This window comes from Chelonia mydas, chromosome 14, assembly GCF_015237465.2.
Source record: "Chelonia mydas isolate rCheMyd1 chromosome 14, rCheMyd1.pri.v2, whole genome shotgun sequence".
NCBI lineage: Eukaryota > Metazoa > Chordata > Testudines > Cheloniidae > Chelonia > Chelonia mydas.
In genome coordinates this window covers 42,302,824-42,323,217 of record NC_051254.2, presented here as the reverse complement: position 1 = coordinate 42,323,217, position 20,394 = coordinate 42,302,824, and the positions used below count along the sequence as shown (strand labels likewise).

Sequence of the window (20,394 nt, the reverse complement as noted above, 5' to 3'; positions counted from 1 at the left end):
CCGTCACGTTGCCCATTATGGTCTCCTCCGCCACGGCGAGAGGAACGGAGATCTGTTATAATCCCCAACCAGTCCCTCCTCGCCGACCCCACAATCTGCCTGCCTGGGTTTGACCTGCCTGGGCGCCAGTGGTCCCTGTTGAACAGGTTCTGGACCGGGCAAGGTCTCCAGGCCAACAAGCATCCCTGGGGCCTTCGTGCCAGCCCTATGTGCAAAGGCAAAACACAGGCGATGACGCGCGCGGTCGAGGAATGCCTGCTGACTCGGGTCAGCGGGGGCCTAGAAGAACTGCATCACGCCACTGAAGATGCCACCGCTTGGCTAGACGACTATGTACACGCTAAAGAAAAACTTGGGTGTGAGTATGAAAGAAATGTTAATTAGACTAGCAATCGCTAACATCCATTTGTAGCGATAAGGATCCAGGGTAGATACTTAATGTATGTGTCTGTTGACCTACATCCTGCGGGAAGTGTGTCACTGGAAGCAAATTAGTTGGTAGTTGCTAAATCCTTTTCATGTCTTAACTCGCTATATTGTCTGAACTCAATTGTCCCCAAGACCAAAAGGGATGGTTAGCATTTAGATGAAGCTCGGGAAATAATAATGTTATTGTCCTCCTCTCTTTTTTAAACTTATCATTCCACACTGTGAGCCAACTGGAAACCATCTTGGTAGTTTAAAGGGCTGTAACTAAGGGCATTTCTCATCAAATCCCACTTGGTGAAGGTGCCTGGCAGCTTGCCACCCTGCTTCAGCTACAAAAGAGAGACCCTGGGCCTGATCCTGCCAACTCTACTCTGCTGAATTTTAAACAGGGACAGTTTAAGCCACGGGAATGAGATCCCCAAGTGATTACCTGAATGCCCTGGAAAGACTCTAAATCTAAACGGTCATTTGGTATTTAGCCTTTTCATAGAATATCGGGGTTGGAAGGGACCTCAGGAGGTCATCTAGTCCAACCCCCTGCTCAAAGCAGGGCCAATCCCCAATTTTTGCCCCAGATCCCTAAATGGCCCCCTCAAGGATTGAACTCGCAACCCTGGGTTTAGCAGGCCAGTGCTCAAACCACCAAGCTATCCCTCCCCCTCCAGAAAGGCTCTTGCAAACTAGCAGGACGACCATCTCTGCTCTGATCCTGATCTACAGACGCTCTAAATCAATTGTAATTTATACGATTCTTTTCACCATTTACTAACTCTCTTCTTTTCTTTTTTATTAATAAACCTTTCGTTTTTAGTTACTAAGGGGATTGGCTGCAATGTGATTTTTGGGAAAGATCAAAATTATATATTGACCTGAGAACAGTGGCTTTTGGCTTGGAAGAACTTTATGTGTGACTTCTGGTTTTAGTAATCATTTATTACTAAAAAGACCAGTTTGGGTGGACAAGCCAGGAGCTGGAATGCCGAGAGGGGACTGTGCTTTAGCTTTCTGCTAACCAGTGTGGGGATACAAGAGCTCATTTTGTTACTGTTCTGGTGAATCTAATTATAGAATAAACCACCAGTTTTGGGGGTGTATGTGCCCTGTCCTGAATTGGGCGTTCTCAGTGGTGATTCATACCTGGCAATAGTCACACCAGTAACAATTCTACTGTCAGCAAATTTAATAATATGAACCCACACCATCAAAATATGCATTTATCCACATTTTAGAAAGACCCCTTTGGGAGGAAAGTCAGATACAATAAATTGCTGACAGCAAAATCAGAGAGATTTCTAAAAGAAAAATGAGTTACATGAAGAACAAATAGGGTAATTTTTATACACAGTTTGCACCTCATGAAAACAACTCGGATGTGAAAGATGCTGGACATTTTAGTTTGAAGGCCGTGCATCTCAAGGGGTTTTTCCATATGATCCGTTCATTTTTATTTCATATTCCTGGTATTGCCAGAGTCATTCCCACCCTGACAGTTACATTATTTACTTGACGGTATAACGGGGGTGGAAGAGAGGATCGAGCAGGAAATGTCGTGCACGATGGAATTCAGCATCATTCCTATATTTGTCATCAATCCTACATTTCTCATCTGTTTTTGCCTTTACATCCTATAGTGGGCAGCGGGCACAAGGGAACTGATTGGGCTTTCAGGGCTCTGTTCATTTTAAATTCATATGGAAACCAACCTTTTGTTTCTGTCTCAAAATACACCTCACCCAGCAAACCAGTGCTTTCCAGAAAGTTTTAACAAACAAATTTCCCTCTCGGGTCCATTTACTGGGGGACTTTAATAAGGTGAACAGGAGAATGCAAGCAGTTTGCCTACACGGGGACAATTCATTATTCTAGAAAATATATTAACACATTAAAACTAACGCAATGGTAAACATGACGTAGGTGCTTTTGAAAATCGCACCTGAAGTTACTTAGCAGCACAAGTTCCACTGGAAATCAATGAGTCTGACGTCGCTTCGGTTCTTTTGAAAATTCCAGCCTTCGCACCCCGTACACACGCTAATCGTTGTATGCAAATATTTATTAGCTGGTTGTGGCTAAATAACAATCAGCTCACATGAATTTAAACACCCCTGTTCCCACCCCAGGTGCTTCACCCAGGCCTCCCCCCACTCTCTCTGCTCCCTTCCCGAGCCTCTTCAGCCAGGCCTCCCCCTGCTCCCCCCCACCCGCCAGCCTCTTCAGCCAGGCCTCCCCCTGCTCCCCCCCGCAGCCTCTTCAGCTGGGCCTCCCCCCTACTCTCCCCTCCCCCCAGTTGAGGGGTCTCTCCAGGCCATAGAGATCAGGGGGGTGGGGGCTAGAGGAGCCGCACGCTAACACCAACCCAGAAGAGCGGGCGGATTCTCTCCCCAGCGAAAGCGGCCCGCAGGAAAGTGAGGATCGGGTCCCCGCGATCAGCATCGAAAAACGCCACCCGCCCCTCTTCATAGTCCAGATAAACCCGGATCCTGCGGGGTGCCCGGCTCGGGGACAAGGGGGTGCTCTGCCCAGGGGACGTGAGAGCCCAGTACTCATCCTCACTGCACATCCCAGCCCAGATCCCCTGCTCAGGTTCAGGGTTGATCCATCCCTTCCTGCCCACGGACTCTCTGGCCACCCCCACAGCACAGAGTCCCCTCCCCTCCATCTCCATCTCCACCTCCACCTCCCAGTAATGTCGGCCCGAGGTGAATCCCTCACAGCCCAGCACGCAGGGCACAGTGTCACATCTCTCAGGGTTGTCGGGCAGATCCTGCCGTGTGTCTCCCCATCTCACATGTCTCCGATCCGCAGACACGAGGAGGTCAGGATGGGCCGTGTCTGGATCCAGAGTCACCTTTGCTGCAGAGAGAGAATCAGAGCGTGAGGGGCAGAGCTCAGCCCTGGGGCAGGGTCTGATCGTGTCCGTACAGAACCTGCCCCAGGTGGGGGGTGAACCAGGCAACCTCCCCCGTCCAGGATTTACCCAGCTCTGCATGGGGAGCAGCGCTGAGATCTCAGCCATGTGCAGGGGGGATTCACACCCCTGACAGAGCCAGTTCAGTGACAGAGTGAAGGGATCAGCTCAGCTGAGCCAGGCCCCCAGACCCAGAGTCCGATTCTCAGTGATTCCATCCTTGTGCTTGGGGTAAAGACAAGGGAGGTTAGAGGGGGGTGGTTTTAAGCCACCTTTGTCCTTCCTTTAGTCTCCCTGGCCCCTAGTTACAGGGGCCTCAGGGCTGCAAAGCAGAGAGCAGCCATCGTGGGATGCCTCCTGTCTATGCCCCCAGTAGAGCCGACCCTTGGGGAGGGCGAATCCCGGCAACCACTCCGGGCCCTGTGCTTTGGGGGGCCCCACGGGCTGGTGCGATTGGCTGGAGCAGTCGATCCCAGAAGAGACGAATCCGTCACTTCCGCCGCGGACCCCGCACCTCACTAGGGCCGGCCCTGGCCCCCAGCATGGCCCCCAGCATGGCCCCCAGCCCACTCCTACAACAACGGCTGGGAGCAGAGTGCTGAAGAGCCCCTGTGCCAACTTCACATGGACGGGACGGGGCCGGGGGGGGGCTCTCCCTTACACCGGAGCTATTTTCTGGGGACTGTTTCCACGCACATTAAGGCCCCTTTGCTGTGACAGAGCAGCATAAAAGGGCCTGACGATCAGGCCCATGGAATCTTTCCCCACCTGCTCCCACCTCTCCCCACAGATGTGATTAGAGACCCTGGCATGATAGGAGGCTCCCAGCAGATTACAGGGAATCCAGAATCCCCCTGTCCAAGGATGCGACTCTTCACAGCCCCGTCTCCTTGCAGAGCCCCCTCCCTCCTAAAGATCAGCGAGCTGAGCAACAGAAAAACTGCTTTTATAGAGATATCACTGGCCCCCCATGACTCTGTAGCTGCGCTGTGGGTGAGGACACCGCACGCTTACTGAATGGCTGCTCGTCTTGTGCTGGTCTATCGGGGACTTTCCAAACTCCACACTGCTGGCGCCAAGGCTATGCAATGGCTAATACAGTAATGCCAACTTCAAGAGATCAAATCTCATGAGATTGGCCCCAAAATCATGACACGTTTGAAAAGGATTCTGTTGTCGTTTTTAGGTCAGTCTCTTGATGTTTGAACTCCCCTGGCCCCTCCCCAGGGTGTGAGCAAGTGACAATTAGTATTGCCCACTCTCCCACATGTACTGGAGAAGGTGATTTTGGCTCCTGCTGCAGGAGCTCTCACCCCCACATCTGCCCATCTCCTGCCCAGCAATTAATCCTGGCCCCCAGCCCCCCATCTGTTCTGTCCCCATTCAACCCCCCTCAATTCAGTCCCCCAGCCCCCATCATCACTGCCCCATCAGTTCAGCACCCCTGCCCCACTGCCCTCCCAGCACTCGCCCTATCTGCTCAGAACCCACCATCAATACAGCCTCCCCCAGCCCATCAGCCCCCCACTCACTTCAGGCCCCCTGCAGCCCCCAGGCCATAATAAAGCCCTCCCAGCCTCACCTCTGCCCCTCCTAGGGTTCTTCATCTTCCCTAGGCCTGGGGGCTACCGTGGGGTCCCCTCTCCCACTTCCCAGGCTGGCAGGGGGGCAGCCACACTGGGTGGCTGACAGCAAGATCCCCAGCCGCGCCCAGGGCAGCTGACAGGATTTCGAAGTAAAATTAAGCCTCAGTTTTAGAGCTCTCAAATGTCGGGGATTTTTTTTCAGCCAGAGCTGAGAGCTCTATCGCGAGATCATGAGTGAGGCTTAATTCTAAATTCGAACAGAGAAAAGAATCGACTTTTCTGTTTTGAGGAAAGATCTGGGCAGCCACTAGTGATACGGTGTTCAGCTCCTGTCAAATGCAAAATTGAAACAAACCCTGAACTATGGTGCTGCCAATGAGCCACCATGATTCATATGAAAGTTTTCACTCCCCCTTTGATACGAGAAATTTACCTTTGTCCCACTGAGGTTTAGACGACAGTGAGTCTAGAGGAAGAAATGGGTGAAAAAGATGAAATGTCGTGCTGATGAATATATTCACATTGTTCATGTGCTAACACAAAAGCCAAATGAAAAGAAAACAAACTATATTCAGTTCTACTTAAGGAGGTTAAGTGCAATTCAGACCAGTACAAACCATTACACACCTCACTAAGAAATAACCACAAACATTAAAAACTAAGGACATGACCTAAGGTTACACGACAGACCCAGAGATGTTTTACACAGCGATTACACACCTGCGGCTGGCCCATGACAGCTGACTTGGGCTCGGGCAATGGGGCTGTTTAATTGCAGAGTGGATGCTCGGGCTTGGGCAGAAGCCTGGGCTCTGGGACCCTGTGACGGGAGAGGGGCGCAGAGCCCAGGCTCCAGCCCCAGCCCGAACCTCGTGAGCCAGAGTCAGTGGACACGGGCCAGCCTCAGGTGTTTAATTGCTGTGTAGAGAAACCCTCTGAAACCAACACATAATTCACAGACAGACCCATGCACAGATTAGCATTCAATTCAATAGATTGATTAGCATTCAATCAACTTTAAATCTGCCCCTGTACCATGAGTACTTAAACCTGGCTTATCCTTCCTGAGAGCCCTGGTGGTCTCATTCTCTCCAGCTCAGGAGGCTAAAAGGTGGAGAATCCCTAAAGCAGGGGTGGGGAACCTACGGACCGTGGACCAGATTCGGCCTGTTGCTAAATTTCATCCGGCCTGCAGCTCACCCCCCATCACCGCAGGGTAGGAGCTGCAAGTACTGAAGCCCCGAGCCTCTGCGCAGAGCCGCGGGAACTAGGAGTGTGGAGGGAGCTGCGGCACCCCCCAGATTTTGCACAGGTTCCTAGCCGCCGGCCCCACACCCAGAGTCCCAGCTGGCTGCTGGACCCCCGCCCGGGCCTCTGCCCCTGGCACCGCACGCGGGGTCCCGTCAGCTGGCCCTGCACCAGGGACTCTGCTCCCACCCCCCCGCTGCGGTCCCAGCCTCAGCCCCCTTGCCCCTGTCCACATCTCTCCCCCCGGTCCTGGAGCCACGGCCCAGTCTTGGCCCCAGGTCTGGGGAGAGGGAGCACAGACAAGGGTAAGGGGGGGATGCCAGGTAAAAAGTTTGGGAACCACCGGCTTTCAGCACCCCCCACTGTAAAAATATTTCCAGCGTGACTGCCCACGGGGCTGGAACCGGAAGTGCCGGCAAAGCCTGCTGCGGGGGAAAGCCCCGAGCCTCCATGCCCACCACCCACACACACCCCCCGCCGTGGGTGCGTGGCTCGTGACTGATTGTTTTCTGGGGGTCAAAGGCTCGTGATAGAAAAAAGTTTCCCCAGCCCTGCTCTAGAGCGAGAGCGGGACTGTGAGGACACAGGAGGCCTTGCAGACAGAAAATCCAAACAAACATACTTCAGAAACAGTGAATTCAGCAGGAAGCTCAAGCTCAGGTTCACGTTCATCGCTGCTAAGAAAGGAGAACCCGCAGGGAGTCCGAATGTAGGACCCTAACCCAGTGTGTCTGTGCTGTATTGAGAGCTGAGTCGGGAATTCATAGGTTCCAGATGATTAGTTGACTATCTCCAGCCACAGTTATTGTCCCTAAGGGATTTCCCCAGCTCTGTCAATTATCGGTGTAATGTATGTGAGAAGATTCCCCAGGTGACTGTTTATTACCTTTGAATTTCGTCATTATGGTCTCCAGAGACGCAGTTCTTTGAGGAAATTCCCAGATTCTCCATTTCAGGTCCGAAGAAAAGGCCACTGGGTTCTGAAACTTCTCCCTCTCACATCTGAAGAACAACCCAGTGTTACTCCTTGTGGAGTCCGTTCTTATTTGTGTTTAACTAAAATGTATTTTATTCTAGTGAACGGTTGTAGCTCAGCAGACCCTGGAGGATTAAGGTCTCTCTGGCCCCAGGAATAGGTCCACTACCAGCTTTGACACTACAAGCTTCCCCTTCATTTTGGTGAGACCAATATTGGAAAACTGCATCCAGGTCTGGTGTCCCCATTTTAAAACGGAGGTTGAAAAAGTGGAGACGATGCAGAGAAGACCCATAAAAATGATTTGAGGGCTGGGGTATAGACGTCTTGCCCTGAGAGCACCCTGGCACTTGAGTGTGGGGTACAAATACCGTCATGGGGAGAACAGACTTGGTACTAAAGGGCTCCTCAGTTGAGCAGACAAAGGCATAACAAGGACCAATTGCTGGAAGCTGAAGTCAGAGAAATTCAAATGGGAAATAAGAGACATTTCTAAGAGTGTGGGTGGATTAACCATTCAAAGAAACTGCCAAGGGAAGTGGTGGATTCTCCATCTCTTGACAGGGGCGCCAAAACATGGGGGAATGGCCCCATCACTTTTATAAGTGGAAGAGCTCTGCTCTCTCCCTTTGTACCTGCCTTAAAGGCAAGTGAAGGGAGAGGGGGCAGAGAGGAGCGAGCAGGGGAGGGGGTCTCGGGGGATGAGGCAGAGCAGGGGTGGGGCCATGGTTTGGGCACCCGTGGCCCCCCCACTCCTAGGGAGCTTCAGGTGCTACTGTCTGTTGATGTCTTCAAATCTAGACTGAATGGCTTTGTGGACGGTGCTTTAGTCAACACACGTTAGGATTTAGTCAAATACAAGTTATTGGGCTGAATACAGGAATAACTGGGTGAAATTTAAGGACCTGTGATACATAGGCACTGAGTCTGTGGGTGCTCCAGGGCTGGAGCATCCACCGAAAAAAAATAGCCCCACAGATCAGCTCCTCCCCATGCCTGCCAGCGCCTCCCGGGGATCAACTGTTCAGCAGCGGGCAGGAGGCACTAGGCGGAGGGGGGCAGCAAGGGCGGGAAGAGGCTGGGCAGGGCAGGAAGAGGCAGGCCGGGCCTTGGGGGAAGGGGTGGACTGGGGACAGGGCCCAGGGCCGAGCAGGGGTCGAACACCCCCCGGGGAATGAGAAAGTCGGAGCCTGTGCTGTGATATACAGGAGGTCAAATGTGATGATCTTACGGACCTTTCTGGCCTTCAACTTTATGCATTTATGAAACTCAGCAATACCATGTGGCAATGAGTTCCACGGGTTAATAATGAATTGTGTAAAAAAAGGGTATTTCCTTTTCTCAGCTTTACACTAGTTGCCTCCCAGTTGCACTGAACGTCCCCTTGGTTTGTGAGTGTGGGAAGCAGGATCATCTGACTTATATCCTGTACACCATTTAAGGGAGATAATTAGTGACAGTCCTTGTGGTGATGTCGATACCCATTATACCAGGACCTGGAGCGAGACCCACTAACCCGTTTCAAAGATAATTTATGTTCTTATTTAGCTCTTTGGATACATACAATGGTCAGTCCACTAGCACAGAGGTTCTCAGCTTACAAAGGCCAGTGCGTGTCCACCCCACACTGGGGAAGGCAAACGACTTAATGAACTTGCCCTGCCCCAGGGAGCCTTGAGCAGGGTGAGTCGGTGCAGTTCTGGGGGGCAGGGCTGGAGCTGGGGGGAACTGGCTGGCGCCTTCTATTGCTGGTTCATCAATGGCCGGGAGCGGAGTCGTGTAACACAGCTGGGCGTGTCCCTGCCCGTGGGTGTCTGTGTCAGCGCAGGGCCCGTCAGGCTTGTAGCTTGACATCAGCATCACAGGGCGAGAGGCAGCCCAGGCTGGGGATTTGGAGGGCTCAGCAGTCCCACCGTCCAGGCTGCACCCCGGGAACCCTGTCCCACTAATGTAAATCTCCCTTGTTGCAAATTAAAGCGATTACTTCTTGTTCTACCCGCACTGGACTTGAAGCACAACTGATCACCGCTCTGTGTAGAACAGCCTCAGACATATCTGAAGACTGTTATCAGGCCCTCCCCGAGTCTTCTCTTCTCTACACTAAACACACCCATTTATTGCAACCCTTCCTCACGGCTCATCCACTCTAAACCTCTGATCATTTCTGTTGCTCCCCTCTGAACTCTCTCCAATTTTTCCACATCTTTCTGAAAGTGCGATGCCGAAAACTGGACACGGTATTCCAGCTGAGGCCTCACCGTGGCAAGGAGGGTGGAACAACGTCCTCTTGTGTCTTATATGTGACACTCCAGTTAATACATCTGTGGTGGGGTGTTCACCCCACATCAGCCCCCCAAAAGAGTGAGGGAAGCTGAGAAAGAGGAGATGAGCGAGACAGGCCACACACGAGGGGTTTAGGGCAGAGAAGCAACCCCTGATTGGACGATGAAGCTCAGCTGAGCAGGGGGGGTCTGGGCTAGTATAAAGCCAGGAAGCTGGCAACAGAAATTGGCTGCCGTGAGGAAGTCTGCAGCCACCCTGTGTGCGTTGGAAAGGGAAGGAGGGAACCCAGGGGAAGAGTAGGATGCTGGGAGCCTGGCCCAGGGGGAAGGGAGTACTTAGAATCACAGGGCTAGAAGGGACTGCCAGGGTCATGTCGTCTAACCCCTGTACGAGAGAAGGGTGGAGAAGAAAGCCTCTGGGAGGTGAGTAGGAAGCAGCCCAGGGAGAGAGCAGACCATTTAGTGACCTGCCTGGACGGCTGAGTCCAGAAGAGGAAGCTGCAGCCCTTGGAGCGAGAGATGAGGCTGCAGAGTGAGAGAGAGACAACGGGGGGAGAGACTGCAAGGGAAGGTGTTGACCCTAGAAGAGAGCTAATCCCCCGAACAGCCAGGAGGAGGCACCACCTGCGGTGGATACAGCAACCTGGGACAATATCCCACAATGGAATTTGCCTTTTTCACAAGAGCATCACACGGCCGACTCATTCAGTGTGTGATCCATTTTAACCCCCAGATGTTTTTCCGCAGTACGGCTGCCTAGCCAGTTATTCCCCGTTTCGTAGTTGTACATTTGATTTTTCCTTCCAAAGTGGAGCACTTTGTCTTTATTGAATGTCCCCTTAAACTGATTTTAATCCTTCCTCCTTCCGCCCTTGGTCTCTTGTGGCTTTTTAGACTGTAAACTCCCTGGGGCAGGGACTGTCTCTTACTACGTGTCTGTGCAGAACCCCGCATGTTGGTCCCTGATTTTGCCTTGAGCCTCTCGGCCCTGCCATAGAGCTACTGATCACAGCACGTTATAAACTCCTTAGAGCAGGGAATGCCTCTTCCATCGTCTCTCTTGCCACGCCAAGCCCACTGATAGAGCTCACGGCATAATAAGAAACAATTAATAAACAGCTCATTGAATAGTCATCAGAGGGCCCTGACTTTCCATCCCTACCAACCTAGGTGGAGTTTGGAGTCTGTGACCTAGAAATGAGAGACTCATTCTTCATCCCCAGTCTCCTGAGGTCTCCACTCCATCAGCGACACTATAAATACCAACCCTGTCTGTACGTAAATCACTCGTTTCTCAGGTAGGCCTATTCTGGAGTCTAGTCAAAATGACAACAGCCCCAAGATTAGATTTAACGGAGGGAGATTGGGAACCACCCCCACACTCTGCACTCCTTGACCACGGGGAGCCAGGTCTCATGTCCAAAATCCCTTCCCTGCACTGGGAAGTGAAAGGGAGAGTGAGAAGGAGCCACCTACCTGCTCAAGGTGTCTTTGATGTCCTAAAGGGGAAAGATAAAAGGAAATTCAGTCCCGTATCTCATACTAAGGATCCCTCCTGCTCTGGAGGAGACTCACTTTGTCTTCACAGTTTTGAGGTTCAAAGTGAAATGATTTGTTATTTATTAGCATAAACAAAAACATCACACGTGTTGCCTTTGCTCTTTTGGAGAAGTCCTCTGACTGCAGGATCTGGGCCCAGGAAGTTTGTATGTGGAGGAACACTAGCTCTTCGTGTAAAGACATGTGAATAACCACCCGGCACATGGAATCAGAGGGCTCAGCCTTCTGATGTGCTGAACAAGGATCTTCCGAACACTCAGAGGCGTGGGGAAGATCCCCTCCTGCAGACTCCAGTGGGTCCAGAGGGAGGAATGTCCCCCATGCTGTGCTGCCCCCATGCTGTAAACTCTCTCCCCACTCGCCCACAAACATTACGAAGGCCCGTCCTGTGCACTTCTTAACATCCACAGGAAGCTGGGGCTGGGTGAGAACAATGGGTGTGGGGTACAGAGTAACACAGGGCCATTCACTATCCTACATGCCAGGTCAATGCAGGAGACCTGAGGAGTGAAGAAAGCTGCCCACAGCAGATATTGGTTGCAACAGAGAATTTGACCCTAGGTATCAGCTAGAGAAGTCCAGGATGCTACAGTTTATGTCTCACCTTCTTTCTTGTTTGCTGCTTAGAGGCACTTTTTGAAAATTAAAATAATTAGAAAGCTTTTAAAATTCTAAGGACTACTTATACAGCCAGGATACCATAAGTAATGAACAGTTTCCCTAACTAACTTCAGTTCTGGCAGAAAAAAATCACGACAGCCTCAGACCTCATGTATCAATTTTGAGGCCACTATTTTTCCTTTTTTGGGGTATGTAGGAAGTGTGTCAAAATCAGGTTTAAAATGGAAACTCAGCTTCAATCTTAGCTATTTCGGTAAAGAAGGACTAGTTCCATCTTTCATCTTTTGGAGTTAGCGTCGGGAACAGAAAATGCCAGATTGGATCAGACTTTAGGTCCATCTGGTCAGTATTCTGTCTCCAAAGGTGGACAGTGCCAGATGCTTCAGAGGCAGGTGTAAGATAATTTGCCCCCCACATTCTCATCCTGCTCTCTAAGAGCTAGCGACTGGCTGAAGCAATGAAGCATAAGGTTTAATATCACTCTGGATAGTGTGTTATCCATATAAATATCCTATCAATTTTTGAGTTTTGCTAAATGCTCGATGTTAGGGGGCTTATTCCTCCACCCTCTCACTTCCTTGGTCCTTCTCGCCTGAACAGAGAGCAACAATACCCGAAGTCCAAAGATGCCAACAATTCGATGTTTACTGGGGTGAACTTCCAGCAACCTTAAATCCAAGTTCCTTTTTCCTTATTTTTGAATCCCAACTTACTTCCTGTTTGCCCCTTATTTATATAGTAATATTCTCAGCTATACCTTAACCAATCATTTTACTGAAATTTACCTAACCAGTCCTAACATATTGTAACATGGTTAGCTAACCAGTTATATCCCACCATCTTCATTAGTTTACATCCAGCAAAATTAATTATCCAGCAGACAGAAACAATCACAGAACCAGACAGAGACCATGAAAATAAACAATAGCAAAGTGGGAACTATAATGACAAAACCATACAGAAATTAGGATTTTACAACTACACCTATAAAGACATAAGGGTTTCCCAGCTGTGTCTATTGATAAGTGAGTTCTTACCAGACAGAAAACTATCACACTACATTTTCTTTTACATTTTCTAGACGCTTCCCTTTCTCTGGAGGTGGTAGATCGGATCACCTTTCCAACAGCCCCAGATTGCCTGATTTCAATGTGACTGGTTTGGGATGTGAGGATGTGACCAGTCGCTTCCCAGCTGAATGCATCCGATGAAGCGAGCTGTAGCTCACGAAAGCTTATGCTCAAATAAATTGGTTAGTCTCTAAGGTGCCACAAGTCCTCCTTTTCTTTTTCCCAGCTTATGGCAGCCCCTGCTGCTTAGCCAAAGGCCTTAGCCTAAGAACAGGGCCTCAGACTGTCGCCGTGAGAGAAGGCCCTTTTGATTCTCTCTTTTATACCTCTAGAACTAGCTAAATGATAAGAATACACCTGAATTCTTAAAGCATAGGCCTTTCCAGACAGGCCTGAATATCAGGGGGTAGCCGTGTTAGTCTGTATCCACAAAAAACAACAAGGAGTCCGGTGGCACCTTAAAGGCTAACAGAGTTATTTGGGCATAAGCTTTCGTGGGTCTCAATGACATCTGGTGGCAATGAGTTCCACAGTCTAATTACGTGATGTGTGAAAACATGTTCATTGGATCCGTTTTGAACTTGTCACCTTCTAATTTTATTGAATGTCCCTTTGTTCTTGCATTAGAAGATAGGGAGAACAGAGTTTGGAGTTTGCCATTTTTGGAGGAGTCTTCTCCAACTAGAATTCAAACGAAGAATTTTTTTCATTTACGACTTGATCCTATGCCCAATGTACTCAAGAAGTATATTTCCATTGACTTTAATGAGCGTTTTATCAAGCCCTTAAGGAAAAATAATGTATAGTTTACTAATACTGTATGTTCTGACCATTCACTCCTACACTCCAAAAGTGAAGAGTTAGGAGACTTTCTTGCCCTGTGAAAGGTTCTGGGATCTTTCTAACACTGTCTCACCTGCAGGAATTCACTCGCTGGCAGCTGGCACTTCTGCTCCATCTCACTGATCAGGGAACTGAAAGAAGATAGTTCCTCAGATAGTTTGGCAACATACTCAGCCCTCCTCTTTTCAATTTCCTTATTCAGCTCTTCCAGCTGGGCCAGGAGGAGTTGCTCTTGTTCCTCCAGAAACTGGCGCAGTCGCTGAAATTCAGACACAATCTTCTGCTTCTCAGTTTCTAGCTGTTTCTGAAATGACGAGATACAACCAGGGAAAGGACAGGTCAAGGCCAGGAACACGGAGTGAGTCATGTGCTCCAGCCCCCTAATCATTTTTGTTGCCCTCCCCTGGATTCTTTCCAATTTTTCCACATCCGTCTTGTAGTGTGGGGCCCAAAACTGGACATCGTACTCCAGATGAGGCCTCACCAATGCCGAATAGAAGGGAACGATCAAGTCCCTCGATCTGCTTTACCTGTTCTTATCTGTTCCCATTATACTAACAAACCCATCTGGCTAGGCAGAAGCCACACACTGTGTCTTTGTCCTTTGTTCTTCACACACATTAGTAAGGATGTGAGAGTATCAAAAGTCAAACCCAAAATTCTATCTCAGGTTAACAAACAGGCTTATATGCTAACAGTTATGGCTGTTGAAAGTAAAGCCAAAAATGGGGGAGAAATTTGCAAAAAAATTTTGAAATTTCAAAGTTGTTTCCATTTTTCAGTGTTCAAAATGGGACAACTTTTAATTTCTTTGAAAAATATCATGAAATAACTGGAAAAAATTTCACATTTCTGTTTCCCCTTTTTTCTAAGATGTAATAAAATAATGTCCATTTCCACCACCGCCCCATTTGTTCCTTTTATTCCATTCTCTCTGGAACTCTTCAAAAGTTCTTCAAAAGTTCTCCCATTTTGGAAAAATTGGCAAAAAGAAAAAGGAAAATCCAGGAGAAAAAACCCGGAAATTATTCATGTTATTGTACTTAGTGGCAAAAAGGAGCAAAAGGGGAAACAAAGGGCTAAAAAACATTTGAAATTTTGAAAAAATTTCAGCTTTTTAAAACCAAAATTAAAACTTCAGTTTGAAATGAAAATAAACATTTTTGTTCATTCTGAAATTTCCTGTCAAAAAACTTTTATTATTTATTTGCAAAAGACATTTTCCCACGGGAAAAAAAATTGTTTTCTATTAAATCCCATTTTCCTACAGGACATTTTTGTGTTTGAATTTCGGCCAACTCTAGTTGAAAGACTAAAGGAAAAACTACCATTAGCTAAACAAATTACACTCACATTATCAATGGAAATATTTGGATTATTAAAATTCTTTCCTTAATGCTCCATTTTCCTGTTTATACTCAATTAAATCAGAACAGTTCTTCTTTACAATGAGAATAAAGAAGTAATAAACTTTCACGGAAGGGAAGAGGTTTCTCACTGTTCTTCGTCCGTTAGACTAAGCAGAGTATCAATAATGTCCCTGAGCACATTTGTCTCTGAGTGAGAACGGCACCTACCAGTAGTTCCTGGCTTGTATTTTCTGCACTCGATTTATCTGACAGAATCTCGTCTCTCTCTTTTTTCCAACTCTCCAAACGGCTCTGAATTTGTTCCTAACAAAAGAAAAACTGGATTAGCTTTGGTTGCTTTTGGAGGGCTTTCCCCCATTTTATTTATATTTTCAAGAATATGAAATGCATAATAAAATAGGTGAGTGCTCTAACCACATGACTATACCGTCATTCTCATGCTTTTGGTCTCTCTCTCTCCCCCCCGCCCCCGCAAATGACTCTCTAAGGGCTTGGCTACACTTGGGAGTTACAGCGCATTAAAGCAGGCCCAGGCGCCCTAACTCATGACGCATCCACACTGGCAGACTCCGTGGCTGGAGCGCTCCTGGTCATCCACCTCGACGAGAAGCCTAACGCTCGATGCGCCCTGGCTGGAGCGCCGCGGCGCCAGCGTGGACGCCCTGGTCTGTTAGTGCGCTCTGATTGGACTTCAAAAGTGTCCCACAACGCCTGCTCCAGCCACGCTGGTCATCGCTTTGAACTCTACTGCCCTGCCCTCAGGTGACCACCCGTCAGACCCGCCCTTTAAACTCTCTGGGAATTTTGAAAATCCCCCTCCTGTTTGCTCAGCCAGGCGTGGGGTGCTCTCAGCGCATCCTTCCCGGTGACCAGGCCTCCACGCGCCAGGCGAGCCCCAGCATGGAGCAATGCCGAGGTGCTGGACCTCATCAGTGTTTGGGGGGAGGAAGCTGCCCAGTCCCAGCTGCGCTCCAGCCGTAGGAATTACGATACCTTCGGGTAGATATCTAGGGCCATGCTGGAAAGGGGCCATGACCGGCACGCACTGCAGTGCAGGGTTCAGGTGAAGGAGCTGCAGGATGCCCACCGCAAAGCGCGCGAGGCAAACAGCCGCTCCGGTGCTGCCCCGCGACCTGCCGTTTCTACAAAGGGCTGGACGCGATACTGCGGGGCGACCCCACCTCCACTCCGAGCAGCACCCTGGACACTTCAGAGCCCAGTTCAACCAGGCAGGAGGAGGAGGAAAGCGGGAGCGAGGGTGCTGAGGAGGAGGGGGACAGCCCAGCACCCCCAGCATGCAGCCAGGAGCTGTTCTCAAGCCAGGAGGAAGGTAGCCAGTTGCAGAGGCCGGTGCTTGGGGAAGGACAGACTCCAGAGGAGATTCCCGGCAAGCGGCTTTTATTCTGGGAAGGAAGTTGTTGGGGGCGGGCTCTTGGGGCGAGGAGGGTTAGGGCCGTGTGCCTAGATGCGGAATAGGGCGTTGATGAGCTCTCTCACATCGCAGCAATCGGCCTCAGCGATCTCTTCAAAGGTCTCATGCAGAAGCTGGGCAAAGGGCTTGCACAGGTTTCGTGGGAGAGCCACTGTGGTCCTTGTCCCAGTCAGGCTAACATGTCCCCACCTCTGTGCCGTGAGGGGCGGGGGGACCATTGTTGCCCACAGGCTAGCTGCAGGCGGGTCGGGGCGGAAGCCGCCTTGCCGTAGAAGACCCTCCCTTGCTTCCCAGGTCACCTTCACCAGTGAGATCTCTTCCAGGATGAACTCATCCTGTGGAAAATGTGGGGACAGTGTTCAGTATAGGGGCCCCCTGCCGCTGTTGGCTCTCCCCAAGGCACAGAAACCCAGAGGACAGTGCGGCCATGAATCAAGCTGTCCCCCTTGCCCCTGTGCTTGCTCACCATTTTGGGGCTCCTGTGGGTTACGTGCGCAAGCTTTGGGATGAGCGGTTTCTGCTGTTGTGTACACTGTGCTTGTCTTTAAGTACGGAGGAATCATTGCTCTGTCTGGTGTGAACAATGCTGCCGCTGTTAAATGTTGCATTTTGGCTTTACAAATGCAGCCTTGAGATCCCAGCCGTCCTTGTTATCAAGGGCCGAAAGACTCCAAAGAATCAGGAAATGTACACGAGAAAGCAAAGAGGACCTGCTGCATGAAGTCATGCAGCCGTCCCTTAATACACATCGAAAAGCGCAGGAGTGGCGGGAGAGTGAAAGGAGGGTCCGCCTCAAGGCATCCCTCATCCTTGCAGCCCCGCGCTGGGCCCCTTTAATAGCCCTGCTCTCTGGCTGTTCAAATTCAGCCAAATACTCCGCCCTGATCCTCCACCTCCTTCCCCCCGGGTAACAGGACCCCGGATCTCCATTTTGAAAATATGGTCACCCTACCCCGGCCTCTGCAGATTTCAAGAAATCTGCTGGAATGGGCCAGGCCCGCAACCGTTGTCCATTCTGTATGAGAAGCAAACCCTGCTCCCCTCACCCTGCAACGATTAAAAGGAACCCGTGTGAGCTGGAACTTGTAGAGTTTCCTGCCCCCACGTGGATTTCTCCCTGCACAGGGGATGCCCTTGCTCTCGGGCACGCAAATCATACCCTGCTTTACATATCCTGCGAGCGTGGGTGTCGTTACACCTGTATAAAAGCGTATAGCCTATTCCTGCATGGAAATGGAAACAAGCATTCCTGGCATCAGGCACCTTTACACCAGTCCAACTTGTATTCACACCCGGGGGGGGTTTGCTGATATAACTATTTTGTTTAAAAAAAAAAAAATCCCACCCGTCACCAGCACAGACCAGTACAAAACCTGTATGCAGAGGAGGCCTGAAAAACACGTCTCCGCAACGTTCTTCCTGTATAAAATCCCTTCTGCTTTTCTACCTTGTCATTGTAGGAAGCTAGTTTGATTACCTTGCTGGTTTTATATTTCTCAGATGGCTCTGTTCTGATTGTTCAAGCCTGCCAGGGCTGGGATGCCTTCCCAAGGCAAAAATTACCTGGGAATCCAGAGCAGCCTCCTCGAGAGGAAGCACGGGGTGGTCTTTGTGACGGCGGGACTCTCTGCACACCACACAGATGAGGGTTTGATCCACTTCACAGAAGAGTTTCAAAAGCTCCTCGTGTTTTTCACATGCTTCCTTCCCCGTTGGGTCTGGGAATTTTTTGGCTATTTCAACTACGGCCCTCAGCTGCCGGTTAGGCTGGAGTTCCCCTTCCTGGAAGGGGTCTCTGCACTGGGGGCAGGGATAGTGGGGGGAGGTTTTGGACCCCTTGCAGTACTGAGTGATGCAGGCTCGGCAGAAATTGTGTCCACACTTGAGAATCACCGGATCGTTAAAATAAGCCAGGCAAATGGAACAGAGAACAGCCTCTTGGAGCTCTTTTACCGGGCTTGTGGAGGCCATGGCACCGGGGAGAGAGAGGAACGTACTGTAACGTTCACTTGCCCAGCAAAGTGTCTATCCCCGGCTGGAGCTGGCCTCCGCCCTTCCTGCAGCCGCCTGCCCTCTGCCTCCTTGCTGGTCTGCTGTGACTGTGTTCGCTGGGGCCTGGGATCCTTCAGGTCTGGAAAGGAGAAAACATAAGGAGAGACGTAGATGAAATCAGGGCCGGATTATCCTTTTGTGGGCCCCCTTGGAGGCAATGGGGCGCGGGGCGGGGAGGGCGGTCCCCGGAGCGAGGGGCCGGCCGGGGGCAATGGGGCGCGGGGCGGGGAGGGCGGTCCCCGGAGCGAGGGGCCGGCCGGGGGCAATGGGGCGGGGAGGGCGGTCCCCGGAGCGAGGGGCCGGCCGGGGGCAATGGGGCGGGGAGGGCGGTCCCCGGAGCGAGGGGCCGGCCGGGGGCAATGGGGCGCGGGGCGGGGAGGGCGGTCCCCGGAGCGAGGGGCCGGCCGGGGGCAATGGGGCATGGCAGGGGCGGCCCCGCTCCGGCCAATGCGAGGGCCGACGCACAGTGGCCCACCTGGCCCTGTAATGCCAGTGTGACCCTTCCCCTCGGGGATGGGCCTATGCCACACCACACAGCCCCCCTGCCCAACACCCCCCGACTCCCTATGGCCAGAGCCGCCCCAGACCCACTATGCCCAGCACCCCCCCCCCCCGAGACCCTCCCACAAATGCACAGCGCCCTGCACAACACCACCCCTGCCCGCAGCCCCACCACAACTGCCCAGCACCCCCCGTCACTGAACCCCCAGTGCCCCAGCACACACAGATCCTCCCCGCCCCCTCACAGCCCAGCGCCCCCCCCAGACCCACTCCCCTAAGCCCTGCCTCCTGGCCGCACTCGCTGGCCCTGCTGGAATCGCTCTGGCCCCCCGGGAGTGACACGATCAGCCAGGCCAGGACCTGCCCCGGCCGGGGTCCCTCAAGATGCACTTGCCTGGAGGCCCAGCCGAGCCCCCCACATTGCCCCACACCCACACCTGGCTGAGACTGGCCAGACTTCTGCACCAGTCCCAGGTGGCTCAGCTCCGGAGAGACAGGTGGGGCCCCACAGGTGGTGGGAAGCAGAGACTGCCCAGAGCCGGAGGCGCCCTGGGGTCCGGCCAGGGGGCTGAGAGGAGCCGGGGCTGGGGCCAGGAGGTGGAGAGGAGCCCTCGGCCAGCTGGTGGGCAGGCCAAGAGGAGCAAGTGCTGGGCGGGGGGAGCCAGTAGGTTCTCGGGGCGCAGTGCAAGGGGAGCAGGCGGGAGCCCCTTCTGGCCATGGGCCTGGCTCCCTGGAGCCACTGTAAGCCTGGCACTGTATAAAATAACGAATATATTGAACTCCTACGTTTGTACAGATTAGACTTAGACAAATATTTTCCTATGCAGTCATAAAAAGAATTAAGTCAGTCAAGTCACCGAAGAGATTCAACCATCATTGTCAAGGTTCCCTCCCCACTCTGAACTGTAGGGTACAGATGTGGGGACCTGCATGAAAGACCCCCTAAGCTTATTCTTACCAGCTTAGGTTAAAACTTCCCCAAGGTACAAACTTTGCCCTGTCCTTGAACCCTATGCTGACACCACCAAGCGTGTTAAACAAAGAACAGGGAAAGAGCCCACTTGGAGACGTCTTCCCCCCCAAATATCCCCCCAAGCCCTACACCCCCTTTCCTGGGGAAGGCTTGATAAAAATCCTCACCAATTGGTACAGGTGAACACAGACCCAAGCCCTTGGATCTTAAGAACAAATGAAAAATCAATCAGGTTCTTAAAAGAAGAATTTTAATTAAAGAAAAGGTAAAAGAATCGCCTCTGTAAAATCAGGATGGTAAATACCTTACAGGAAAACCAGATCAAAACACAGAGAATCCCTCTAGGCAAAACCTTAAGTTACAAAAAGACACAAAAACAGGAATCTACGTTCCCTCCAACACAGCCATTTTACCAGCCATTAAACAAAAGGAAATCTAATGCATTTCTAGCTAGATTACTTACTAATTTAACAGTTGTAAGACTGATTCCTGATCTGTTCCTGGCAAAAGCATCCCACAGACAGACAGAGCCTTTGTTCTCCC

General features: G+C 51.1%; 1 protein-coding gene across 2 annotated transcripts; it reads right to left on the bottom strand.

Moving 5' to 3' along the window:
- Window positions 1-1,591: 1,591 nt before the first annotated feature.
- Window positions 1,592-20,380, bottom strand: LOC102948398 (E3 ubiquitin-protein ligase TRIM7). 2 transcript variants are annotated; one of them, XM_037914594.2, is made up of 8 exons: window positions 20,315-20,380; window positions 17,889-18,456; window positions 15,101-15,196; window positions 13,597-13,827; window positions 10,906-10,928; window positions 7,058-7,173; window positions 5,357-5,389; window positions 1,592-3,282 (listed from the first exon to the last, which is right to left on the bottom strand). In XM_037914594.2, exons 2-8 carry the CDS (start codon window positions 18,294-18,296, stop codon window positions 2,759-2,761), a joined length of 1,431 nt encoding a protein of 476 aa, XP_037770522.1. In that variant the 5' UTR covers window positions 18,297-18,456; window positions 20,315-20,380; the 3' UTR covers window positions 1,592-2,758. The 2 variants fall into 2 exon arrangements, with proteins under 2 accessions (XP_037770522.1, XP_037770523.1); XM_037914595.2 differs by lacking the exon at window positions 5,357-5,389 and having other exon boundaries at window positions 20,315-20,377.
- Between the last annotated feature and the right edge of the window lie 14 nt (window positions 20,381-20,394).

Coding starts and splice junctions, on each gene's coding strand:
- LOC102948398 (XM_037914594.2), bottom strand. CDS start 18,296: ATGGCCTCCACAAGCCCGGTAAAAGAGCTCCAAGAGGCTGTTCTCTGT. Junction 13,828..15,100: donor ATACAAGCCAGGAACTACTG/GTAGGTGCCGTT, acceptor TCGTCATTTCAG/AAACAGCTAGAAACTGAGAA. Junction 10,929..13,596: donor CAGCGAGTGAATTCCTGCAG/GTGAGACAGTGT, acceptor TTTCCCCTTTAG/GACATCAAAGACACCTTGAG.